We start from the raw sequence: 27,058 nt of genomic DNA on the forward strand, positions 1-27,058 counted from the left end.
CGCCCCCCCACCGCCCCCTCGGGGAATGCTGTGCGGCGGGGGGTCCCCGGCGGCTCTGCGGGGTCGGACGGTGCCCCCCGGCCCCTGCCGGCCCCACCCTCCCCTCAGGCTGAGAGCGCAGGTGGCGCGGCAGCCTCTCCCTCGCCGTCGGGGGCTCAGCCTGCGCCCCCGGGGGAAACGCTTTAGAAAGCGTCCGTCTGCGCGGCTTGGTGTCCCGGCTCCGCAGGTGTTGCCGAGAGACAGGCTGCCCGCAGACTGGCGTTGAGCCCGAATGGCTGGGACCCTTGAAGGATAGCGGCTTGGAGTACTCCGCGGTTCAGAACAAGTTTGCCTCTTTCCGAAGAGAAATCCTTTCAGGGGTACAAACTATGAGATTTAAGCCTTTCCAAAACGGTCCTCATTTTAAGAGAGCGTTGTGCTGAGGACTTGGGCAGGGCTAGATTTCCAGGCATGAACTGGACTTGCGGGTCTTTGGGAAGTTGTAGAAGCGGGGAGCGTACAGCCTCCTAGGGAAGCTGCATCCAATCCGTGGGGCCAGGGCAGAGCCCACAGCACTGAACGTATAAATAAAGCCTGTTTACACGAGCTGCTTTGGAACTAGGGATTTCCTGCTAATAAATATTAGTAGTAGATAGATACACACGAGGGTGTGTTTGTCAGAAGAGACAAAATCACTTTGCTTCCTTTTGTTTTCCCTTTTATTTGATAAATCATCGGTCCCAATAGACTTTAGCTTAATTCCTTTTCTTTTTCTGCAGCAATGAAGACACTGTAGGGATTTATTTTAGCCGGTTTCATCAAAAACATGGGATCTGAGCTTGGCGTGATGCCATTAGCCACTGAGAATATTCGCTACTTCTTACCCTCTAACTGATGCATTTGGATTTTTTTCTGCAGATGTTTATGTGTGCGAATGCTGTATAGAAGTATTTTTAAGTGTGCATAAAAGAGACCTAAGTTTTTATTTTCTCAAAACGATTCTCAAGCCAGACATTCTAAGTAGCCAGTCCTGGTATTGGGAACAACATGTTGGAAGAAAATAAGCAAACAAGGTGAAAAGAAAGAGGGAGAGGAAGGGAGGAAGGAAGGAAGGGATCCCCCCCTTTTTTTTTTACCCCAAATATAGTGCTTTTTACCCAGCATTCCATTGCATTGTGGGTTGCTCTGTTCAGGTCTTCAAATCAGTGATTGTGCTAATAAAAATTAAGCATTTATTTTCAAAAGCTTAAGAATATTAAAAAAAATCCATATTATGATTTTTAAGGTAGGCTGGTTTATATTTCCACTCAGTTCTAAATACTGATTATCACACTATTCTGTGTTTTACTGGTCATTTTCATAAGAAGAAAAATGTGTTATAATCACAAAATCGGTTGTGATTAGGAGCTTCTTTAAAAATTGGTTATCATGGAAAAGCAAGCAATTTGGGAGGAGCAAGTTCAACTTTTGGGAGCTAGGGAATGCTTACTTCTCCTTACTGTGGTTACTGAGATCAGAAACTCAAAAGGAAGCATTTTATTGCCCTAAGTGCCCACCCTTGCCTGGGAGCTGCGGTGATGCTCACCTGCTGCGTTTGGCCACATTTCCCAGTCCAAGTTCAAGGAAAAGATTGGATCAAATCTATGCTTAATCCCAGCAAAAGGGAATTTTCTTTTTTTGTTGGGGAGCAGAGGGGAGGGACCCCCAATCATCTGCCTAATTACACTTCAAATCTCTGCTTCCCTTTGAGTAAATACAGTGTTTCCTTTGTTCAACCAACTCCCATTGAAAGAAAGCTAATAGAGACACATCAGTTTTCTTTCCATTGAATTTTTTATTATTTCCACAGTCCTTTTAATTCCATTAATTTTTGTCTTTTCTGAAGAGATGTAAGATACATATTTGGAATATAGTATCTTATTAAAATATATTAACTGTGGATAATGGGGGAATGTAAACATTAAGAAAATATATAGTTGATTATGTTTAGTAGCCCATCACTTATTAGACTATAGTATGAAAAAATTGGCAAGTACCTTGACTCTTATTCTACAGTCTAATAGTCTGTTCATATCAAAGCAAGTGCCTCCTCCCACAGATCATTCTGAGGCTCAGGCCAACAAGGTCTTTCCTGCCCTCTTAGGTGGTTTGGGAAGTTTGCTGCACGAAATCATTGATCTCCCAATGCATACTGACAGCAACAAGTATTGGAAAACTGACAGAAGATGATAATTGCTATTTATCTGTTTTCTCTTTAGAGTGCCCTAAACAAGGGAAGTCAGAGTCACATGGAGTTCACATTTAATTGTGATACTCTGGGTATTTTTTTGAAAGGTTTGCTAGTTTTGATACAGCTTCTAGGCATTAAGAAATGAAGCGATCCAGGTAACATACCACTTGTGCAAGAAAGGCAGTGGTGGTTACGTCCGTTGGTAGAAGTGAGCCTGGTCTGTACAGCACAATGCAAAATGAAAATTTGGCAAAATTTTAGCAAATTGATTGGTGTGAAATGCCAGGCAGATAAACAGGTGAAAATGTGTTACCCAGATTGGCTCTTAGCTTTGATGAAATTCAGCAAATAACAAACTCTCCACTTAAGCATGTGTTATAAAGATAAGAGGCTTGGTGTTTTGCAAAGATAATCTTGTGTTGAGCACGCCTGAATGTTCTTAACAGGTGCACTATAATGTAACAAAAGGGACACGTACAATTACAAATTACTTCCCCAGGGAAAATTAGAGTGTTCCCTATTTTCTTTTCAGTGGCACTTACAAAGTTTGACTTCTTAGAATGGTTTTGCCGTAGCATGATTACTATTTTATAAATCACATTGAACAGAGGCATCATTTTTTTGAGATTCTAATTTCAGGTGTTTTTGGAAAAAAAAAAAATTCACAGTTTGGATGTGAGAAAGGACATGAGGAGACCAAAGACCTGGGATTTTGCTGATCAGAATGAAACAAATGTTGAAAGACTTTTCAAATCTATTGTTGGTGGTACTCTGTGACTATGGTGAGTATTGTAAGTGTACTTCATGCTATTAGCATCAAGGAAGAAACATAAATGTGAGGTTTATATAAATGCATGGATGTCGATGACCCTGCAGGAAGGAGGCGGGGAGGCTCTACAGTGCAGTACCTTTTAAACTGAAATCCTTGCAGCCCTGGGTTCTCTTAAGGTTCTGTATATATTGATTTAAATTTCCCTTTAAATATATTTTTAAGTCTTTTAAAAAAGAATAAAAAACAAGTCACTTTCATTTAAGCAAATTGGAGACAAACATGTCACGTTATGTTCTCTTTGACTGATTTCCTAGTAATTCAGTATTATACATTTAAACTCCACTCACACACACATGAAATGATATTTTCTTATTGGGATTCTCTGTAAGATTTCACTCTCCTGGAGAGTTTTGCTCTTAGAATATCTTTGGAGCCAGTCCAAAGTGCTTGCCAGTTGTATGCCTTAGACAAGGTTCTTGTTGACATCACAGGATTGTTGTGATGATGAAAGAAGAAAGGTGAGACACCTTGACTGTCTGAGCAAATAGTAGATGCTCACTGTTACTTTTATTCATTCAATTTGTTTCAAATAAAGATCGAGTTTCTTATTCAGAGAGATTTATGCAACTGCTGAACCAACAGATTCGACAGTATAAAACTCGCTACTTTTGATGATTGCCAGATATTTCAAAGACTTTTAAGCAGCTGATTGTATAAAAGTGGAAATTGTTTTCAAATAGATGAAGAAATGTGATCCAAGGGATAGAGAATCCTGGCTCGTGTGGTATTAGTGGTGCATCCACTTAAACGATCCAGAGTGTGCACTTGTTCATTTTGTCCGGTGAATCTCCTTCCTCAGCCTTTTCTTTTTAAAATGTTTATTCAAACAAGAAGATGCTTGATTTGCTGAAAATCAATCTGGGATTCAATGATCTTAATGTCATTTATCCCTATTTAAAAACAGATCACTCTGCGTATAACAGCCTCAGACAAAAAATTATAAAAGGGTCCTTTGTTTCGTAATGATAAAGACATCAGAATTTGCCATTTACACAAAGTCTGCAAGGATGTTTGTCGTAGTGGAAAGCAAATATCTTACTGGAGTATAAGAATAAAAGTTCAATGAGCATAAAATAGAACATAGAAGTTGAGTGTACATGCTGCTAATGGAAAAGGAAGTGTTTTCCTAGACCTGGGTTTTCCCCCCTTCTCCATTTGATATTGATCAAAATATACCATCAGCAGTTGTTGTTTTTTAAGCAACATGCTTATATTGAGATACCAGTTACTTTAAATATACTAAAGGCAAGGGGAGAAGGGAAGTGAAAGAGTAGAGAGAACTATACTGTAGTACCCAGAATGTGGGACACCCAAACTGCAGTTTTCTAAATGAGGATGTATTCTTGTCTATAAAAACAGGAGTACTGTAGTAAAGGAGCAAGTTCTCTCTTCAGTATACACCTGCTGTCTGCACTGCTGGAACCCATCAGTTGCATCTTTTCTCCACTACTGTCTGGGCATGTGTGTCTTTTTCATTGATTGGCTGCCCATCAAATCAGAGTCTGATCTGCCCCCTGACAATCCCTATCATCGAGGATAGCCTTTATCAGTTAACTAAGTGGTGTGTGGTCTCCATCTTAAAGTGCATCAAAAGCCATCCTGCCCCATGAGATTCAAATTAATCTGACCTTTGTTCTCAGTCTAACTTCTTCCTTGGGCTGCGGTGAGTGTTAGAGTCCCTTTGGTCACCTGTTTACAAAAAGGTGCCCAGTGGGCTCTGAACCAGGCACAGGCTCCCACAGAATCAGCTACCTTCCTCACCTTGACTTGTCTTCCTCCAAAAGGGACTATCTCTCAGCTTCTGTTTCGACTAAAGGAAAAAAAAGAAAAAGAACTTTATTCTATTATGGTTTTCAAGCAAGTGGTGATCAAGCATTCAGGTCTATCCAAGTTTTATATATTTTATTTCGTCTCATCTTCAGTAAGAAATGGGTGAAGTGCTGAGCTATTTAAAAAACAAAACCAAACCTCTATGTGCCAATATATCCATCTGCTGATTCTAATAATCATTAACTGAATACATGAAAGGGTATATTTAAAGACGATCAGCCCAAATAACACACTGAGGCCCTTTGGACAGATATATGATATGGTATGATATGTGTATATTACGTAAGATAATCATAGTAAGAACAATTAATACTTACACATGTTATTTTTTAAGCCAAAAATGCCCTGCAGTGTCTTAAATCTAGAAAGTTTCTTATCCTAGCCATGGCCAGCTGATTGTTGCACTGCCAAATTCTGTCTCCTTTGATATGTATTTGGATAGGGTTCAAAATAGAAACAAGGATTCTTGTGTGTCTGTGTTTTTTCCACTCTTTACTTCAGCTGCTCTGATGGGTCTCTTTTAAAAAGATATGATTGATCATAACTGAGTGATATTTGTGGGCTTGTAGTCATCTATCACATCTAGGCTAGTCGTGGTTACTGTGATGTCATTAAAACTGCCAAGGACAAGCCTGGCTATGTCCTAAACATTCACTCTGTCCCTTGGGTGACCCGTGCAGAATAAAGTGTCAACATATCTTATTCATCTAAAAATTTCTGCTTCGTACAAACCAATGGCACTGGTTCCATTTCTGGTGAAAATGCTTAAGTACTTGTCTTGAATATCAGAAAATGATAACTTTGAGGTATACTTAGGGTCTTCCATTTTAAGTAATCAAGAGCAGTTTGTTTGGCATCATTTAAATCAAGTTTTCTCACTTCACTGTGCATCCATTTCCCCCAAATATCTAAACACCAGAATATGATTTTTAAAAAGATTTTATTTATTTGAGATAGTGAGAGAGAGAGCATGAGCAGGGGGGCAGAGGGAGAGGGAGAAGCAGGATCCCCACTGAGCAGGGAGCCCCATGTGAGACTCGATCCCAGGACCTAAGCGGAAGGTAGACGCTTAACCAGCTGAGCCACCCAAGTGCCCCCAGAATATGATTTTTTTTTAAAAAGATTTTATTTATTTATTTATTTGACAGAGAGAGAGAGCACAAGCAGAGGGAGAGGGAGAAGCAGGCTCCCCGCTGAGCAGAGGGCTCCCCGCTGAGCAGAGAGCTCCACACAATGAGGGGCCCAGGGCCAAAGGCAGACCCAGCCACCCAGGTGCCCCCAGAATATGATTTATTAAAAAAAAAAACTCACCTGAGTGAATTTGAAGATCTAATTGGCTTTATTAAGCAATTCATGAATCAGGCAGCATCCCATCTAGCAAGCAGAGATGGCCTGAAGAGTTGTACAAAATGAAGGTTTTTATGGGAAGGAGGGTGGGGCAAGAAGTTATTAGCAAAAGAATAGAAAGGACTGTTTCAGGCTAGGATTTCTTCTCTGTGTGTGTGAGTGTGTGTGTGTGTGTGTGTGTGTGTGTGTATGTGTATGTGTGTGTGTGTTGGGGGGGTGTGGTGAGCAGGTTTTTTGTCATGGAGGTAACCTCACTAGTGCAGATCAGGAAATTTCAGATTGATTGTAGCAAGGCCACCTTCCTGGGTTAGGTTGAAACTAATTAAGTCTTGGTTTGCTGTCCTGGGGGGCAAATGTCCCCCCTCTGGGGCTTGTTTTCTTTTTAACAGATTAAAATGAGAAAAGGGAGGTATCGGATTTACATCTTGAGAATTGTCAGTAGTTATTCTTGCTTTATAGATTGTTCACTGCAGATGTGTTACATTGTTGAATGTGGTGCATTCAAGGTATTTATCAGAAAATGTTTTAAACATAACCACAAAAGCCGAAGATGAAGGCCCAGAGCCGCTTTAGAATGGGAACAGCACAGGGCCCAGCTCCCAGGATCAGCACTCAGCATCATTCTACTTCCTCTTTGGCTGAGTTCAAACTCCTCTTATGTATAAAATGCTGTTTTCGGGGCGCCTGGGTGGCTCAGTTGGTTAAGCGTCTGCCTTCGGCTCAGGTCATAATCCCAGGGTTCTGGGATCGAGCCCCACGTTGGGCTCCCTGCTCAGCGGGGAGTCTGCTTCTCTGTCTCCCTCTGCCACCCTCCCCCCCAGCTCATGTGCTCTCTCTCTCTCTGCTCTCTCTTTCAAATAAATAAATAAAATCTTTAAAAAAAAATGCTGTTTTCTTTGATATCACCGATAGTGCTGCTCAGAGATCTCTCTGTAAAACCAACTCTGACCCTTTGATTTCAGTTCTTGGAGAAGCTGAACATCTCCTCTTGGGAAAGCCGGACCATGTAGCGCTAAGCAACAGCACAGTGTCTGTGGATTTCCAGTATTTCAGTGGTGCTAATGGGACGCTGAGGAATGTATCTATCCTGTTGTTGGAGGCCAACACCAATCAGACTGTGACCACCAAATACCTCCTGACCAACCAGTCCCAGGGCACACTCGAGTTTGAATGCTTCTACTTCAGGGAGGCTGGAGACTATTGGTTCACGATGACTCGGGAAGCAGCAGACAACAGCACTCCAGTGGGCCGGAGGGAGCAAAGTGCCTTTCTCAAGGTGGAATGGCCCGTCTTTCACATCACCTTGAATAGGACGTCCCAGGCGGCAGAAGGCACCTTCCAGGTGGGCCTTTTTACCAATCAGCCCCTGTGCTCCTTCCCGGTGGACCAGCCTGACATCTCGGTGGACGTGGTCTTTACCAACAGTCTGCCCGTGGCAAGAACAAGTCCAGGTCAGCCGCTGGAGATCAGAACCAGCAAGAGGACAGAACTCTCTCAAGGTCAGTGGGTTGAGTTTGGCTGTGCCCCTGTGGGGCCCGAAGCCTACGTCACGGTGGTGCTGAAGCTGCTTGGCCGAGACTCGGTCATTACCTCCACGGGACCCATTGACCTGGCCCAGAAATTTGGATACAAACTGGTGATGGCGCCGGAACTCACGTGTGAATCCGGGGTGGAGGTCATGGTGCTCCCTCCACCATGCATCTTCGTCCAAGGAGTGATCACGGTCTTCAAGGAGGCCCCCAGACGCGCTGGGGAAAGGACCATTCAGCTGGCTGAAAACAGTCTGACCTTGGGAGAGAGGAGAACCGTATTCAACTGCACTTTGTTTGACATGGGGAGGAATAAATACTGCTTTGACTTTGGCGTTTCAAGCAGAAGCCATTTTTCCGCAAAGGAGAGGGAGTGCATGCTAATTCAGAGAAATATAGGTTGGTATTGAGATTTAAAAAATTTTTAAATCAAACTGATGCCTTCATGCAATCAAAATTATTCTTTTGAATTTAGGCAAACTTAATTTTCTGTGAACTGTACCATCATTTTTATGGTTCATTCCTCATAATGTCCCAAATGGCATTGTCATTCTTACCTGAAAAATGAGGAGTAATGGGAAGCAGGCCCAGCTCCCCACTCACTTCCCTAGGTCTCAGTTTCCCTGTTAGTAAAACAGGGATAATAAGAGTATCTACCTCTGAGAGTTGTGAGAATTGAATGAAATACGTGTGCACAGTTCTCAGCATAGTGCCTGGCATAGAGGAAGCACCAATAAACCTTAGCTTTTGTTGCATTTTATCTTAGAAAGTTGTATCATTATGAGCAGAATTCAAAGCTAAATGTCGTATTTGGTTAACTTCCGGCTTCCTCTCGCTAAGCATGTCTCTTTCCTGTTACATCCTTCATTGCAGGAATGAGTTTCTTTAGAAGTGAGATTTCAAAGCAAGATTTCTAAAAACTTCAAGTTCTAAATTCTTTGAGTAATGCCCTACCTAATCACAAAGAAGTGGGGTTATTACAATTCCATCCATGCCCCGGGCTCCTCGTTGCATTTCTTTTCCTTTTCCTGGGTGCAAGCCTGGTCTTGGCAAGAAATTCATCTGGCAGAGATTGTCTGGTTTGCTTATATCTTCATCCCTGCTAAGCCCCAGGCCCCCTGAGGGCCCAAGCCTCTGACTGTCTTTGGAACCCCAAGTGTTTCTTGCTTCAGATTCACCCACCTCCTCACCTTAGAAGTCCATTTCGTTTGACTCTCTCCGCACCACCTAGTCACTTCCCTGCTTGCACTTACCTCTCCATCCAGCCTAGATTCCATGGCCCATCCCTATCATCTCTCCTACCAATAGCCTAAACTCCTCTGCCCTCTTTTCCCTCTGATGCACGAATCCAGCCATCTGCTGGCCGCCCACTGCATGCAAGCTGCATGAGAAGGTCACATCCAGGTGGACAGGAGCACCGTGAGTGGGTTATGGCTCCCCCCTCCACTGGACCCACCATGCTACCCTGACCAGCTCTGCTCCTGTTCTCCAGAACAGCTCCCCCCAGACCTCAACCCCTGCCCCCTGGCTGACTCTCAGAGCTGCGTTTGTCTCCGGGCATACAGGGCAGCAGGCAGCCATCAGGAACGAGCTCCCTCAACCTCCCAGCAAAATGTCTGGAGGCCTGCAGCCATTGGTCTCCTTTGTTGTCACCATGGAAGAAGTGTCACTCCTCCAATGCAAGGTCAGCCTTCCCCTCCTCTGTGGATCCCAGTCCCTCTGCTCCTATCAGGAATCCTCTTAATCATTATCCCCTCTCTCTCCTCTGTCTCTAATGGTCCTTTTACTGGCTCATCCCTATCAGCTTTGAAATACCTAAAAATACCTTGATTCTGTGACATCCCCCTGAACCCTCATCTCGATTACCCCCCACTCCCCTGGCCGTTCCTTCGTGGTCTCCCTTGCCTGCCAGTTCTACCACCTGGTCTCATCTGTTAACTGCTGGACTTCCACATCTTATACTAGATCCTCTTTTTTCCCTCTTCACGCACCTGCTAGGTGATCACCATCCTGAGACTGACGACTCCATATTGGCATCTCTCTCCGGCATCTCAGTGCTGCCACATAGCTGTCCCCCTCACATGTCTCTCGGGCATCTCAGAGGAATTAGACTCATCATCTTACCCCCTCCACCTGCCCCTCAGTACAGGCCTTCACCACCATTTCATTGTTCAAACCAGAAGCCCAGGGGTCTTCCTCTTCTTCACCTCCTATAAATAATAAATCACCAAGTCCTATGGGTTTTGATTCCTTGGTGTCTGACTCTTGGTTTAAACCTTCATCATCCTTTAGCTAACCTATGGCAACAGATTCCTCATTGATTCCAGTCCCTGCCACCGTCCACTTCATTCCCTCACTGCAGGCAGAGGGATTATTTAAAATTCAGGTTAGCTGAGGCTGTTACCTCCTTAACACCTGTCAGTCACCTCACTTGACATGAAGATGAGAATCCACAGGACCCCCGATGGCCAGGCTGCCCAACCCACAGTCACAGTCTCTGAGCTGGAATCTCCACCTCCCTTCGCCTGGTTGACATTAACCTGTCCCCAAAGTCTCCACTTGGGTTATTCTTCCTTGACCCCAAACTAGCTAAATTCCCTTGCTGTAAGCTGGTATAGCATCCTTCATTCCTTTGTCATGGCATCAGTCGTTTCTGTCATGCCTCATTTCGAGTCTTTCTCCCCATGCCCCCCACCCTCATGCCCACCATCCCCCTGCCAGGGGGAGCTCATTTGGTTTGAAAAGCCAACTTGTGATATTTATTTGGCCCACTTAGGATGCCTGGCACATTAATAGGAGCCCAACACATGTTTTATTAAAGTGAAAATTGAATGCAAATGTGGCCAGTCCAGGTATTAGTAAGAAAAATTGTATTAAACTAATTTAATCATTCAAGATAGATTTGCCTTTTCAAAAGAAATTACTTGGGGCGCCTGGGTGGCTCAGTCGTTAAGCGTCTGCCTTCGGCTCAGGTCATGATCCCGGGGTCCTGGGATCGAGTCCCACATCGGGCTCCCTGCTCGGCGGGAAGCCTGCTTCTCCCTCTCCCACTCCCCCTGCTTACATTCCCTCTCTCACTGTGTCTCTCTCTGTCAAATAAATAAATAAAATCTTTAAAAAAAAAAAAAAAAAAAAAAAAACAAAAGAAATTACTTGTTAGAAAAAAAATCTAATTGAATTTAGTGGAAACAAACCTAGGGAAATAAAGATATTGGGGCCATTTGATTAAACACATTGGGAGCAGGAGGTATAGTTTGTGTTTCTCCCAGCTATTGGGGTTTCCACAGATTCTTCTATTTGTCTAAAGACCTGAGTCCGCCCCCCCCACCCCCGACACACACACAGCAGCAGGGACAAGACACGAGAGAGAGGCAGAACAAAGGAGTGGTTCTTTGTGTTTCCAGGCTGAGGATGGTGAGGGGTTCCCTAGGGGCTGCAGCAACTAGACACAACTGAGCATCAGGGCTGGAAGCAGTGCTTGGAGGGGCTAATGCTCTAGGAGACCCCAGGAGAGTGACCACCCACCAGTGGCTCTCACTCTAGCTAACCAAGACATTTATGCTAGCAAGGGGGACCTCAATGCCGCCCTGTGTTTGAGTATAAACATTTCTGAATCTAGTTCTCTTTTCTTCATTTTCCACTTAAATTGACAGGTGACTTTTTTTTGGCAAATGGTATCATTCAGGGACCCCAGTGAACCCACCATGACCTGTGTGAGCCACCGCCTCCACTGGTTTCTTATTAGTTCCTTTTGAAAATGGAGTAATGTGTTTGATATGTTTGTCTCTTTTTCCAAATATGTCTTCAGACCTTAAGATAGTATGTAAATAACAATTTACAGAAAATATATAATAGATGTTGCCACAAATGCTTACTTATGATCTTCATGTATCCTACTTAGTGTGAATGTTTATATTTTTCTCTGCAGAAATGTTAATGTATTTGGTAATGGGATGCTGCCTGAGATCCTGCCAGGGGAGGGTTAGTAATATATGGCCAGCACTTAACACCTTACAAAAAGAAATTGAGAATTCCTAAATTCTGAACACCTCTGCCCAAGGGTTTCAGACAAAATAAATTTAGGGCAAAACTTGATAATTTTTTTAAAGATTTTATTTATTTGTCAGGGAGAGAGAGAGAGAGAGCACAAGCAGGGGGAGCGGCAGGCAGAGGGAGAAGCAGGCTCCCCGCTGAGCAGGGAGCCCGATGTGGGGCTCGATCCCAGGACTCCGGGATCATGACCTGAGCCGAAGGCAGAAGCTTAACCAACTGAGCCACCCAGGCGTCCCCAAACTTGATAATAAATGATAGAGGGTATGAAGTCATAGTCACATAGTTGTTTTTTTTACTTAGTTTTTTTTGATAAATGAAAATTATATATATTTAATATATAGTTTCCTTGATAATTGAAATTTTTAGACTATCTTGTTTCTGTGATTAGATGGTCTTGTTTTTCCTTCATAATGACTGACTAGAGATTTTTACCAAGAACAGGAGAACTGTCAACCCTGTCAGTTCCTTTCTATTTGCATGTTGTGTATTATCTTTAATTCTCTGCCAGAATCTTTTTTTTTTTAAGATTTTATTTATTTATTTGACAGAGAGAGAGCACACAAGCGGGGGGGGAGCGGCAGGCAGAGAGAGGGGGGAAGCAGGCTCCCCGCTGAGCAGGGAGCCCGATGTGGGACTCGATCCCAGGACCCTGGGATCATGACCTGGGCCAAAGGCAAATGCTTAACTGACTGAACCACCCAGGCACCCCTCTGCCAGAATCTTTTTACACCACTTGTCCACTTTGTGAGTTAGTTTACCTCAAACTAGAAAATATAATTTTAAAAATTCATATAAGCAGACCCTTAGATGTTTTAATACTCCACAGTTCTCTGAAAGTGAATGAAACAAGAAACCCTTCCAAGAGTAAACTCTTCTTTTGGGATTCCTTAGGAATATCCTTTCAGGATATGTGACATAATGTGTGTGATCATCTGACATAATAAAGCTAATGTTTATATAGTGATTACTTTGTACCAGGCACTGTTCTAAGTGATTTACAAATATTAATCTGTTTAATCTTCATAACAACCATTTGGGTTAGGTTTATTTTGTCGCTTTTATAGGTGAAGAACTGGAGGCACAAAATTAAGTAATTTGCCCAAGGTCAATGATGGTTAAGTGGCTTAACCACTACTGGTGGTTGATTGGCTTTTTCCATTACTCTATATTGCCTCCCATACAATCAACTGTCAATTCATGTATTAGACAATATAAAGCTTTTAGACTGAAAAAAGTTATAGTATTTCCTGCTCATCACACTGGCTTATCTTGTGCTCTAGTTTCTCGAGCAAGATGTCTTCCACGTGTGAATATTTCAGGGGCAGTATTCTTTCAGATAGTCTTAAGGGGTGGAAACAAATCTCCCTTTTCCTATTGCAGAGAAATTTTGCTCATTCAGAATTAATATCCTCTATAGTAGTCTAAAAGGTATTTATCCTGGCTAAACAGGTTTGTTATGTAGTATGAGTGCATGTATGGACATTTAACCAGGACAAAACAAAACAGCTTTCATTCATGAAGTAAGAGTATTTTAAATATTGGTCATCTTGCTCTTCATTTCTAAAAAATGAACTACAGTTATCTAATAACTTTCCATTTGCCTAGTATTTCCCTCAACGTTATTGGTAGAAATCTTCAGGGAACGGATAGAATTACTCAAGGTATTTTTAAAAATTTGCCTTATTAAATTTGTTAATTGCTTTGAGTGATTTCCTTTGTTTCCTGTTTGATTAATTTGGTTTAGAAATAAAAGGATATGAGATGTAGCTTAAGTGATTATTTATTTTTTATTATTGATTGTCCTACAAGCCCTGATTTTACTTCCAAGGGAAAAAGACACAACATTTCAAAATGTAATTTTTGACATTAAGATTCATGCTTTCATTAAAACTTTGATTTTTTTTCTGGCCACTACTAATGGAATTTTTGTTTTTAGTCTGACAAATAATTTTCTATATATATTATATTTATGTAAAGTGAATAAGAGATGGGGCCTGGGTGGCTCAGTCGGTTAAGTGTCTGCCTTCGGCTCAGGTCATGATCCCAGGGTCCTGGGATCGAGCCCCGCATCGGGCTCTCTGTTCAACGGGAAGCCTGCTTCTCCCTCTCCCACTCCCCCTGCTTGTGTTCCCTCTCTCGCTGTGTCTCTCTCTGTCAAATAAATAAAATCTTTAAAAAAAAAAAAAAAAGTTAAGAAAGAATAAGAAAAAGATTTTTAGCATTTGCAATTCTACCTTTTGTGGTCTTAAATATGAATATAAGGATAAACTATGTATTGACTTAATTTTCAATTTAGATTTCTCAGTAGTGGAATTCCCAGTAGATTTTTCAAAAATAAATCACTAAACTTTAACTCAGAGAGACTTTCATATGAGAGTCCCAAAGCTTTGCAAGCATGGGGGACTTAGTGTCTGAATAGCTCTGAAGCTTAAGGACAAAGCTGGCTCATTGTTCTTCCATCTGAGGAGCTGCAGTGTGATCTGAAGACACAGAACCAATATTGTGTTCAGTTGGACCTCTGGATGGAACATAATTACCACACCTCAGTTGATGTTGGTCCAGGATAGTGGTTTGTAATGCTCCCACTCTTGTGAAAATCCCAGAGACTTTTAATTGCCATAAAGAACTCATATTCCATGACTCACTCCAAAGATTGCACCACTTGGATTACCTGAGAATGTATTTGCCCTATGTGTTCTCATTATGTTTTTGTTGTGCTTTCTATACCTTTGACTGTATCGAGTTTTCGTCCATAGAGGATAAAGAAAGACTTTTATACAGAAGGTGTTTTGGTGCCTAGGATTGGCATGACCTGGCTCTTGAGGTTGGATGGGTACTTACAGAGAAGGGTCTTAGGATAATTTTTTATAGGGAACTGTTTAGTTATTCTATCTGGCAGTGATTATATATATGCTTGGAAGAGATGTTTGCATGTGTCAGTCAGTAATAACTGTTCTGGGAGTATTTTGTATGTATTTTGAAGTTCTGATGTTAGGTGCATCCCTGTTTAGTGTTGTTAAGCTCCTTGCTAAATTGACCCTTTTATCATCATATAATGTCCCTCTTTATCCCTGGTAGTATTTCTTGTTTTGCAGTTTACCTTGTCTGATATTAATATAGCTACTCCAGTTTTCTTTTAATTAATGTTCACAGGTGTAACTTCTCCCATCTGTTTACTTTTAACCTATTTGTGTATTTATATTTAAAGTAAGTTTTTTTATTAAAAATTTTTTTTAATTGAGTATAGTTGACACACAATGTTACATTAGTTTCAGATGTACAACATAGTGATTTAACTTCTCTATGTATTATGCTATGCTCACCACAAGTGTACCTACAGTCTGTCACCATACAATGCTATTACAATATCATTGACTATATTCTTCTCTATGCTGTGCCTTTTATTCCTGTGACTTATTCAGGTCATAACTGGAAGTCTGTATCTCCCACTTCCCTTCATCCATTTTTCCCATCCCACCACCCCTTTCCTTCTGGCAACCATCAGCTTGTTCTCTGTATTTATATGTCTGATTTTGCTTTTTGTTTGTTTATTCATTGGATTTTTTTTTTTTTAGATTCCATAAATGAGTAAAATCATATGGTATTTGTCTTTCTCAGTCTGATTTATTTCACTTATCATAATGCCCTATAGGTCTATCCATGTTGTTGCAAATGGCAAGATCTCATCCTTTTTTGTAGCTGAATAATATTCCATTGTATCCGTGCGTGTGTGTGTGTGTGTGTGTGTGTGTGTACACGTACCCACCCCACATCTTCTTTATCTATTCAAACTATCAGTGGACACTTGGGTTACTTCCATATCTTGGGTATTGTACATAATGCTGCAGTAAACATTGGAGTGCATATATCTTTTTGAATTAGTGTTTAAGTAAGTTTCTTTTAAAATAACATATAATTGGGTCATGCTTTTTTACCAATCTCACAATGTCTTTTAATTGGTGTGTTTAGATTATTTATATTTAGTGTAATCATTATATGGTTGGATTAAGATCTATCATCTTGGTAGTTTTATGTCTGTTCCATCTGTTCTTTGTTTCTTTTTCCTCTTATTTCTGCCTTCTTTTGTATTAATTGAATATTAATTCAATTTTAAGGTATAAACATTTATACCTTAAATATTTTTTAGTGGTTTATACCTTAAAATATTTTTTAGTGGTTGTCCTAGAGTTTACAGTATATATCTTTAATTTTTCTTAATCTACCTTTGAATAATAATATTTTGCTTCACATGTAGTATAAGGACCTTATTAACAGTACACTTCCAATCATTACTCCCATTCTTTGTGTGATTGTTTTCATAAATTTTACTTTATATATGCTATGAACACATAATACTATTTTACTTTAGCAATTATATTTTAGAGCATTTAAAAATGAGAAAAAAATGAGTTTTATCTTTACCTTTATAAATGCTATTTTCAGCACTTTTCAACTCTTTGTACAGATGCAAGTTTTTTCCTGGTATCATATTCCTCTGCCTGAAGGATTTTCTTTTAACATTTCTTCTAGTGCAGGTCTGCTGGTAATTAATTTTATTCATTTTCATTTGTCTAAAAAGTCTATGTCTCCTTAAATTTTGGAAATATTTTTACTAGATATAGAATTCTGGGTTGGTCATTCTTTCATTACTTTAGAGGTATTAGTCCATTATCCTTGGCTTGCATGACAAGTAGCCTGCTGTATTTCTCATCTTTATTCTTTTGTATGCAATGTGTTGCCACTTTCCCTCCTGCCACAGCCTTCAAAGTTTTCTGTTTTTGGCTTTTAACAATTTAAATATAGTGTGTCTAATTTTTTGTTTGTTTATTTATTTATTTTTTGTATTCTGCCTGTTGTTTTCTGAGCATCTTGATGTAGCTTAGTATCTTTCATTAATTTTGGAGAATTCTTGGTCATTATTTGATTCTCTTTTTCTCTTCTGGGATTCTAATAACATGAATGATAGACTATTTGATATTGTCCCCCAGCTCTTGGGTATTCTATTCTGTTTTATTCACTCTTTCTTTTTGATCTTTGTATCTCAGTCTGAGTGATTTCTACTGACCTATATTCAAATTTACTCTTTATTTCCTAAGCTGTGTTGAGTCTACTGATGAGTGTTCTTCTAGAAGGCATTCTTCATCTTTGTTACCATGTTTTTCATTTCTAGCATTCCATTTACCTCTTCTCAGTTTACAACTCTAATGAAATATTTCATCTGTTCATCTTGTTCACCTTTTCCACTAAATTCTTTAAGATTAATCATAGCTATTGTAACTTCTCTGTCTGATAGTTCCAATATCTGGGCCACATTAGAGTCTGGTTCTCTTGATTACTTTATCTCTTGGTAGTTTTTTTTTCCCCCCTGCTTTTTTGTGTGTCTCATAATTTTTGGCTGAAAGTTGGACATCTTATTTAGAACTGTAGACATCAATAAATAGTATTTATGTGGGGAAATGGACATACCCTATTTTTGCTAGGCCTTTAGTGTGGGGAGTGGGTCGATGTACTAAGGAATTAAGCTATGTTTGGGTTTGTGCTGTTGCTATGGCCATCCTCAGGACATGGCAGAGTTCAGAATTTTCTAATGTTACTTTGCAGTTAGGGTAGGAGATGGCTTGCCAGAGGGTTTTCCTCCATGCTTCTGCTGCACCCTCAGCTTTAGGCTTGAGCCTGCACAGGTTTTCACCTGTCACTCTTGCCCCTGCCCTAGCAGTAGGTTGTTGTTACTTGATACTTGGAAATTGTTAGCATGCTGCTGGGTAGGGGTTGGGTGATGGGAGCTGGAGAGCTTTTTCTTCTTGCAGTTCATCCTTAGTCTTAGACAAATGCTGTGCCCCCCTGAGTCTCAGGGTTGGGGACTTCTTGATGATCTTGCCCCTCTCCAGTGATAGAAGCTCTCTAATAGTCTGGCCCCAGTATATTTTCTGCTCCTCTCCAGGGGTGAAGGATTTCCTTCTTTTCCCATTCCCAAGCAGCACGGATTTCAATTGGTGCCCTTTGAGTGACAGGGCTTCTGCTTTGTCCCCAGTGGTTGAGGCTTTTGTTAGTAGAGCAGATGGGGAGAAGGATCCAGGTGAGGTTTGTGTCTTTCCCACAGTGCCATGCCTTCCATCCTCAGGACTCCACCACAAGGGAGGCTTTCTCTGGTCTTGCACCTACCCATAGTCCTTCTTGTGAGCATTTGGTGGGATCCATGAAGAAGAGCCCACAAGTGGGTACAAATTCCCATTGGGTTTGTGGCTCCCAGGGATTCTATATTCTCATGCTAGCCCACACTCGGCTTCTGGCAGTTCATTACATTTTTAGATGACTTCTCACCAGCTTGTATGAGGTCTGGTGTCTATCCCAGGAAGCAGTGTTTGCATCCTGTCTTTCCTTAGAGGAGTCTGTCTTTCCTTATATTTCAGGCCGTTTGGTTGCCCTGTGACCTTTGCTCTCTGATGGGTTCCAAAAAGTTTAACATTTTGTAAATTGTACAGCTTTCCTTTGTTTTAAGGGTTGTTAAACACTCTTTCCAGCTTTCCACGTCTTTGGGAATGTTTTTATTTACTGACTTTGAGGCCTGAGATTTGAGTTTGCTGCTTCATTTGGGTGCAGTTAAATTCTGATTCTCAAATGAACTAGCATTAAAAGCATGGCTACTGTCCTTGCAGAAACCTGGGGACTGTGGCAGCCCTGGAGCCAATGTAGTACCACGTGTGGGGATGGTGTCAGAGAGCGACGCCGCGTGTGCCTGACTTCCTTCCCCTCCAGACCTGGCTGCCCTGGAATGTCCTCGGAGACCTCCCTGTGTTCCCTGGAGGAGTGTGCTGGTAGGTATCCTTCTTTCCTCAGGAGTCTTTCCCCAGAGGGACTGTTGAACCTAAGCCTGCCTGAAAATCACCAACCTGAATTCAGAGGTGGACTCGTCGACACTCTGTTACTGCTGCTGGCTTTACTAAGGCTGTATGCATTAGTGTGTCTCTGACTGGGAGTGGCTTGTCAGTGAGATGACAGAGGATTGAACACTGTGGAAGATAGGGAAATGACAAGCAAATTATCTAAATTAAAGATTCAGACATATGAAATCATTTTTAAAAATACAAAAACAGGAGGGATGATCATTTCTTCCTAAGCTATTTTTGATTTTCTTTTGTTTTCTTATTTATCCTTCCTTTACTTCTCCCCACAAAAATTGCAGAAGAATATCTCATCATGTCAGAGAAGGCTGAGGGGATCACATAGACCATTATTTGTCAAAATGGGGCAAGTTACCCTATCTTATCCCCTGAATGGCCCTATGTTTATTCTTTACTACCCCTACGTAGGAGGAGAAGGTGGGGAGATTTCTTGTCATCATCTAGACACTGGCCTTTCCTTCATCCTTTCAACATCTTGAAGGCACTTAGTAGGTGCTCCATGGTATTTGATGTAAATGGTTTGTAGATGTGATGCTAACATGGCTTAGTTATGTTTGCTTCAGCTTATGGAGTTGAATTCCATTCATTTGCTACAGGTTACAGTAATAAGAATCCTTGCTCTTCCCACATACCATCTCACCTACTGATCTATAGCCAGTCTCCGATTTAATTTGCCTGCCTTTGCTCTGGTCCTGACCCTTAGATAAAGTACTCTGTCCAGTCCTGACTTCTTCCACTCTCCAATTCCAGGTTAGAAAACCATCCCTCGTTCCTTGTCCCTTGGGATCTAGAGGATTTAGATGGTTTTTTGTGTTTGGATCTCAGAGCATTTTTAGCCAAAACCACCTGGCAACAACACCTTGGCCAGTGTCACCACCTGTGTGTGACCTTAGAAATTCACTCTTACTATCTCATTTTTCCAGCCAGTGCTGTAGGCCTTGTTCCCTTTATTCCAGCATCCTGAGGGTGTTCTTTCTTCTGTTTTTCCTCAGACTTAGGCTCTTCTGCTAGCTCTCAGTCTGCCCCTCTTCTTTCATAATCCCTTGGCCACACTCTGAATCTATTCTTTCTCTAGTTATATCTCATATGATTTTCTAAGGCTCTCTTCTCTGTCTACTCTTTCTTTATAAGTCCCCTTCACGTTCAAGCTCCTTTCTTGGGTATAACTATCTTCAAATATACCTATTCCTCTTAATTCTGGGATGGCATGTTGTGTTAAGATATTCCGTCTAGAGTTCCATAGTGACTGAAAGAATGAATGAATGAACTCAAATAAATTTAAAGTCAATTGTCACTGGGTTCTACTGCTCCTTTACAAGTAACAACAATATCAACCATTTATTGACCATCTGCTATGTGCCAGCACTTTAAATACATTATCTCACTTATTTGGGACTCTGTAGCATAGAGAGGGTAACTGACCTGCCCGAGATGAAAAAGCTAGAAAGCAGAGGACTAAATCTGACCCATATAAGCTACCTATCTTGAAAACCTTGCCTTTCTACACAGGCCAGTCTAGCTTTCTGGAAGCATCAAAAACCTAGAATTAGTAATCATTTTTTAAAAGATTTTTCTTTATTTATTTGACAGAAAGAGAGAAAGAGAGTGAGCACAAGCAGGGGGAGCAGCAGGCGGAGGGAGAGGGAGAAGTAGATTCTCTGCTGAGCAGGGAGCCAGATGCAGGGCTCGATCCCAGGACCCTGGGATCATGACCTGAGCTGAAGGCAGATGCTTAATTGACTGAGCCACCCAAGTACCCCATGGAATTAGTAATAATTTTTGAGGATATGTGAAATTATTTCATGTTCTTATGTTTTAATTCTTTAATATTGGGTGGGAACTAGAAATTTATATATTATAAAATAGCAAAAAGAGTAAGGGCTATAGGCACCCCTACTTCTACTATAAGTGGTCCTCAGATAAATGCTTATGTGGATAAAAATGATTATTTCCTCCAAGTGTTCTTCTTCCTATTGAGGCTATTTCATACTCCTTGGAAATGTAAAGATCCGTTCACAGGCTGCTTAACATCAAGAAATCTCCTTCACTTCAGGTGAAAGAGGGAGTAGATGAGGCAGAGAGGGCTGAGGTCAGCAGCTCTTGGGCTTTTCTCCAGCCATGGTTTTAAAGGGAGCCAGCCACAGTCAAAGATAATAGCTAATTAAAGAGATCCATGAGGTGCAATTGCATTGCTGCTCCCCACGGACATAAATAGCCACTGCACATGAAAGAAGTGATAAATCAGTAAACAAGTCTTTCATCATGCAACTGTGTTCACTTGGTTGAGACTTTAGAGTTTTGTTTGGCTTTGAAAGGATGTTTTTGCATCAACGTCAAGTTCTATGTTAGTTTGACCATCTTGTTCAAACATGAGAGTGGGAGGATCTGTTGCCATTGTGCCCACATTCCATCTGGTGGGATATTGATCATTTTGCTATTACCTTTTTAAATGAATTAACCTAACATTTATCGGATACCAACTATGTGTAAATTACTGTGACTGGGGTTAGGAATATGTAGATAAGACATGTTCCTGTCTGGAAGGTGCTTATGATATAGTTGCTCAGCAGACACATAAATAGGCATTATAATCAGTACAGTGTAGAGCCTGCAGTGAGAAAGGTATCCACAGCTTGCTATGGAAACTTGCAGGGGTGAAAATTCATGCTGGGAACACCTCCTTTCTTGGAGGTGGTGATATTTGAGCTAAAGTTTGAGAGCTGAGTAGGTGCCACCCAGGTGAGCTAAGTGAGAAAGGGAATTTTAGCAAAGGGAGCAATGGATGAAAGCGTGGAAGAAGATGGCACATTAAGAGACCCAGAGAACTGAAATTAGTTTAATGTATCTAAAGCATAATGTGCCAGGAGGGAGTGGTAAAAATGAACCTGAACAGGTGGGCAGGAGTCAGATCCTGAGGGGCCTTGAAGGTTTGGCCTGTATTTCAGAGGGATCTCTCTCAGCTGTAGTGTGGAGAAAAAATCAGAAGGGGTAGGACTGGCAGCCACAAAGCCCGTTAAGAGTTTTTCAGTAACCCAGGTGAAAAATGAAATGATGGCAGTGAGAATGTAGAGGAGAGAAGGACTCAAAGACCGATATGGTGAACGATGAAGAGGGAAACATCAAGGGTGAAAACCAGGATTCTAGTACTGGCAACTGCATGAACACTGGTGCCATTTCCTTGAGACTGGACATATTGGATGAGGCACAGATTCTAGGGGAAAGATGATGAGTCTTGGGCATGTGGAGGTGAAGGTGTTGATAGGACATAAGTGGAGAGAGCAGAGCTGATGGACCCAGGTTGAGATCTAGATCTCCTTGCTCCAAAATTCATGTTCTTCTCTCCAAAGTGAGTACTATCATTGAAACCAAGAAGAGAAAAAGTCGCAGAAAGTGTTGGGCAGTAGCCTATACGGCAGAGGTCAAGGAATATCAGGACGAAACTTCCTTGAATTTAGCTCTTAGCTGATTAATGACATTGACAGAAGCCGTTTCACTGGAATCCTGGAGGCAGGTCGCAGGAGTCAGAGGTGATGATGTGGAAGCAGTAAGTCAGCAAATGTAGACTCCTCTTTCTGTAAGCCTGGCTGAGAAGACCAGGAACAAGATATGAGAATTCTAGAAAGTTCTTTTTAAAGAAGAACTTGAGTATGTTTCTGTGGAGCTGCATAGGGGAGAAGCTAGAGATAATTGGTACAGAGAGTTGATCCCCTTGGAGAAGGGTGACCTAGAGAGCACTTGGTGGACTCACCTTTATAGGAAGATATTTCTCCCACTAATTCCATAGTGAAAGAAGTGAAGAGAAGTGCGGCTGCTCCTAAGTTTATGGGGGAGAAGACAGCAGAAGAAGCTGGAGGAGGGGTATACTTGCCTGATAGCTTCTATTTTTTTGTGATCCAGTGGAATTCTGAGGAAGAGGGTAGTAGGGTGCTTAGGGAAAGTGGTGAAACTTGTAGGGGATGGAAGAGCGAGTTACTTAGGAACCCGTGGAAGGATTTGCAGGGAGTCGAGGTTGGGGGCTGTCAGTATACAGAGGTGCTAGCCTGCGTGGGGGTATTATTTTCTCCACCAGTGCTCAGGGCCTGGGTGCAGCAGCTGATAATTCACATGTCTTGGTTTATCTAGGGATGGACTTTTGCTGTAGAGCGGGGAAAGTGGTATGTCTCAGTACTAGAGGTCAGAGAGTTGAGGTTATTGGCAGGAGAATGGTTTATGTGATGGATCATGAGTGTAGGGAGAGAAGTGAGGCCAGGAGTTGGCTGGCAGATGGGGAGAAAATGAAGGGGTTGGGGAATCAAAAGTTGCAGTGAGGTTGAAAAACTAGCGAAATAATGATGAGTAAGTGAGAGGGGAGGATACAGCTCAAAAGTGAGCTATGAAGTTTAAGATTTCTGAAGAGGAGCAGCTGCAGACAATGGGAAGGTATGATATGTTGGATGGACAGTGACGTTGCCCAGATAGGCTCTTTAGGGGATGGTGAGGAAGACTGAGACCCGGGTGCTAGTGACTGATGGCCGCCATGAGGTTGGGAAATGACAGTGTTGAGGGGGGGAGGGTGGTCTGGGTAGATAGCATGGGTATCAAAAGAGTAGAAGACACCTTAGATATCACCCTTAGCAACATATTTATGGATATGTTTCCTGAGGCAAGGGAAACAAAAGCAAAAATAAACAATTGGGACTACACCCAAATAAGTTTTTGCATAGCAGAGGAAACTGTCAACAACACAAAAGGGCAACCTACTGAATGGAAGAAGATACTTGCAAATGATATGTCCAATAAGGGGTTAATACCCCAAAAATATAAAGAACTTTTACAACTCAACACCAAACAAGCAATCCAATTAAAAATGGACAGAGGATATGAATAGACATTTTTCCACAGAAGACATACAGATGGCCAACAGGCCCATGCAAAAATGTTCAGCGTCACTAATCATCAGGGAAATGCAAATAAAAACCACAATGAGGTATCACCTCACAGTAGTCAGAATGTCTAGTATGAAAAAGACAAGAAATTATGAGTGCTGGTGAGGACGTAGAGAAAAGAGAACCTTTGTGCACTGTTGGTGGGAATGTAAATTGGTGCAACCACTGCAGAAAACAGTATGGAAGTTCTTCAAAAAATTAAAAATGGAGATACCATATGGTCTAGTAATCCACTACTGGGTATTTGCCCCCCCAAAAATGAAAACACTAATCCTAAAAGATATATGCACCCTTATGCTTATTGCAGCATCATTTACAATAGCCAAGATACAGAAGCAACCCAAGTGCCCATCAATAGATGAATGGATAAAGAAGAGATGGTGTAAATATACAATGGAATATTACTCAGCCATAAAAAGGATGAGATCTTGCCATTTGTAACAACATAGATGGACCTAGAGGGCATTATGCTAAGTGAAGTAAGTCAGACAGAGAAAGACAAATACCATATGATTTCATTTATTTGTGGAATCTAAAAAAACCAAACTAACAAAAAACAGACTCTTAAACACAGAGAACAAACCAGTGGTTGCCTGAAGGAGGTGGGTGGGGTGGATGGGCAAAATAAAGGAGATTAAGAGGTATAAACTTATAAAGTAAGTAAGTCACAGAGATGCAATAGGGAATATATAGAGTAGAAACAGCATAGGGAATATATATATATACATATTTGTTAAAAGAGTAGAATTTTTATATGGAGGTGAAAGAGTTAGTTGAAAATGGCAATCAGGAATGAAGAGAGTGAGGAACACTCCCTGCTGCTGGTCCTGTTTGCTTATAAACAAGGTATGTATCACAGCTTCCACCCAAGACAGTGGGCAGTGAGAGGATGGGTCAGGGACATGACACACAGAACTGGTGCTGGTAAGACTGTGCAGAAAAAAGGGACAGGACAGGTGACTGGAAGGGCTTGAAGAGTGGGCAGTGACAAGGAGAAAAGAGAGGTTGAGGGTGGTGGTATTAGCTGGTCTCAGGTTCCCAGGTATTTCAGTGGCAGTGCAGGCTGAGTCCCCAGGTGACGTCTGAGGCTTGGTGAAACAATTTGATGACCCCGGGACAAACCGGTTGGAGACAGCAGGGAAGAAAAAGACAAACCAACGTCCCTTGGAAGGAAGCAAGGGGAGTGGACAGCTGGAAACCAAAGAGTGAGAAGCAGAGGCTTCAACCCCTCAGGAAAGACAGTTCCTGGATATTAGAAGGGAAATGTGAGTTGTATTACATTGCCTAAAGACTGATTTGACCAATTAATTTCTCAAGATATAAAATTTAGGTACAACCTACCCGAATTATTTTGCATGGCAGGTTTTATTCTTGGTAAGAATTTCCCGATGTGCATCTCAAAGGTACATTTAACTACAGATATCCCGTGTTTACCTTATCTTAAGCAAAAACCTTGATTTTTGCCTTGAAACTTTGCTTATGCTGCTGCTTTGTGGAACATCTGAGAGCCGTGTCAGCAGGAGCTGGTGAGCCCAGGAGTCACCCTGGTTGTGGCTCACGTCTCTGTGGGCCCTGTGTTTTGGTCTGGCTGAAGCTGCCAGCAGGGACGCGTGTGTAAGGCCAGAAATCCTAGTCCTCGCTTATTCTTTCTTGAACTGCTAGAGAATCAGAGCCAGCCACTCCGAACCTTAACACCGCGCAGAGAGACCATATAGAGAACACATCTTTGTTCTTCCTTTTCTCGTAGCTTTCCAGCCATCCAGCGCGTCTCCTCTTCAGCCCCAGGGTCCGGGGAAGTCCAACAACATCGTGACCGTCACTGGGATTTCCCTGTGCTTGTTCATCATCGTCGCCACCGTCCTCATCACGCTGTGGAGGAAGTTCGGCCGCGCCCCCAAATGCAGCACGCCGGCTCGACACAACTCCATCCACTCCCCCGGCTTCCGGAAGAACTCGGACGAGGAGAACATCTGCGAGCTGAGCGAGCAGCGCGGGAGCTTCTCGGATGGGGGCGACGGGCCCGCGGGGCGCCCCGGGGACGCGGGCATCCCCCTGACGTACAGGCGCAGTGGGCCGGTGTCCCCGGAGGACGACGCCTCGGGCAGCGAGAGCGTGCAGTCCAGCGCCCAGAAGATCATCCCCCCGCTGTTCAGCTACCGCCTCGCCCAGCAGCAGCTGAAGGAGATGAAGAAGAAGGGCCTGACGGAAACCACCAAGGTGTACCACGTGTCTCAGAGTCCCCTGACGGACACGGCCATCGACGCGGCCGCCGTCCCCGCCCTAGACGTGGAGAGCCCCGAGGAGGCTGCAGCCAACAAGTTCCGGATCAAATCCCCGTTCCTGGAGCAGCCAGCCGTGGGTGCCGCGGCCAGGTCCCCCTGCAGGCTGGACCTCCCGGTCTGTCGCGCCAGTTGTGCCGTCAGCCCCAGCCAGACGGTGATCCGCAAGTCGGCCATGAGGCACGTGGGCGGCAGAGGGGCGCCGCCGGAGAGGAGCCACCCCAGGGGCTCCCACTTCAGGAGGACAGCGAGCTTTCACGAAGCCAAGCAGGCCCGGCCGTTCCGGGAGAGGAGCATGTCCACCCTGACTCCGCGGCAGGCCCCGGCCTACAGTTCCAGGACGCGGACCTGGGACCAGGCGGAAGACCGCTTTCGGCCTCAGAGTCGAGGCGCTGCCGCGTTTCCTGAGAAACCGGACCATTCCCAAGGGGCAGGTGCAACCAGGGGTCCATTAAGCCCTCCCCCTAAATCCTACACCCTGGGGCAGCCCGCGAGGAAACCAGACCTGGGGGATTGCCAGGCAGGATTCGTGGCAGGAGGTGAGAGAGCGGAGCCTCCCAGAGCTCGGAGGGGCCCGTCCCCCAGTCACAGGAGTGTCCCAAGGAAGCAGCCGTCCCCCACGGCCCCCAAAGATAGCTACCAGAGGGTCAGCCCTCTGAGCCCTTCTCAGTGTAGAAAAGACAAGTGTCAGAGCTTCCCAGCCCACCCCGAGTTCGCCTTCTATGACAATACATCCTTCGGCCTCACTGAGGCAGAGCAGAGGATGCTGGACCTCCCCGGCTATTTTGGGTCAAATGAAGAGGATGAAACCACAAGTACACTCAGTGTGGAGAAGCTGGTCATCTAGACCCAGATCAGCCTGAGACTCCACACAACTGGGGTCCTTTGCCCAGCTCCTGGTATCAGCTGCTCACAGTGTTCTGTGGACTGAATTATGTAGCTATTTGTACATTAGGATTGGGTGGGGAGGAGGTAACTGAAGTGTGTGTATGTGTTTTAATTCATAAGGAAGAAGTTACTTATCCTGAACTTTCCCCTTTGTTATCCCAGTTCTCTTGGCTTATTACTAGTAAGTACAATAATAAAATTTAAACAAGAGTGAAATAGGGCTTGGTGTCTCATGTGGATGTGAAAGAGGGCAAATGTGACTTC

At 42.8% G+C, this 27,058-nt stretch overlaps 2 protein-coding genes across 4 annotated transcripts in view; one reads left to right on the forward strand and one right to left on the reverse strand.

Moving 5' to 3' along the window:
* THSD1 (thrombospondin type 1 domain containing 1) lies at positions 1-26,999 on the forward strand. Of its 2 annotated transcripts, XM_078070408.1 has the most exons (4): positions 2-2,991; positions 7,181-8,146; positions 18,457-18,615; positions 25,375-26,999. In XM_078070408.1, exons 1-4 carry the CDS (start codon positions 2,934-2,936, stop codon positions 26,751-26,753), a joined length of 2,562 nt encoding a protein of 853 aa, XP_077926534.1. In that variant the 5' UTR covers positions 2-2,933; the 3' UTR covers positions 26,754-26,999. The 2 variants fall into 2 exon arrangements, with proteins under 2 accessions (XP_035957252.2, XP_077926534.1); XM_036101359.2 differs by lacking the exon at positions 18,457-18,615 and having other exon boundaries at positions 1-2,991.
* Positions 1-27,058, reverse strand: part of CKAP2 (cytoskeleton associated protein 2) — a 94,614-nt gene that overhangs the window by 62,024 nt on the left and 5,532 nt on the right. The window lies entirely within an intron of this gene.

The sequence above is a fragment of the Halichoerus grypus genome, chromosome 4 (genome assembly GCF_964656455.1).
Source record: "Halichoerus grypus chromosome 4, mHalGry1.hap1.1, whole genome shotgun sequence".
In the NCBI taxonomy this organism is placed as follows: domain Eukaryota; kingdom Metazoa; phylum Chordata; class Mammalia; order Carnivora; family Phocidae; genus Halichoerus; species Halichoerus grypus.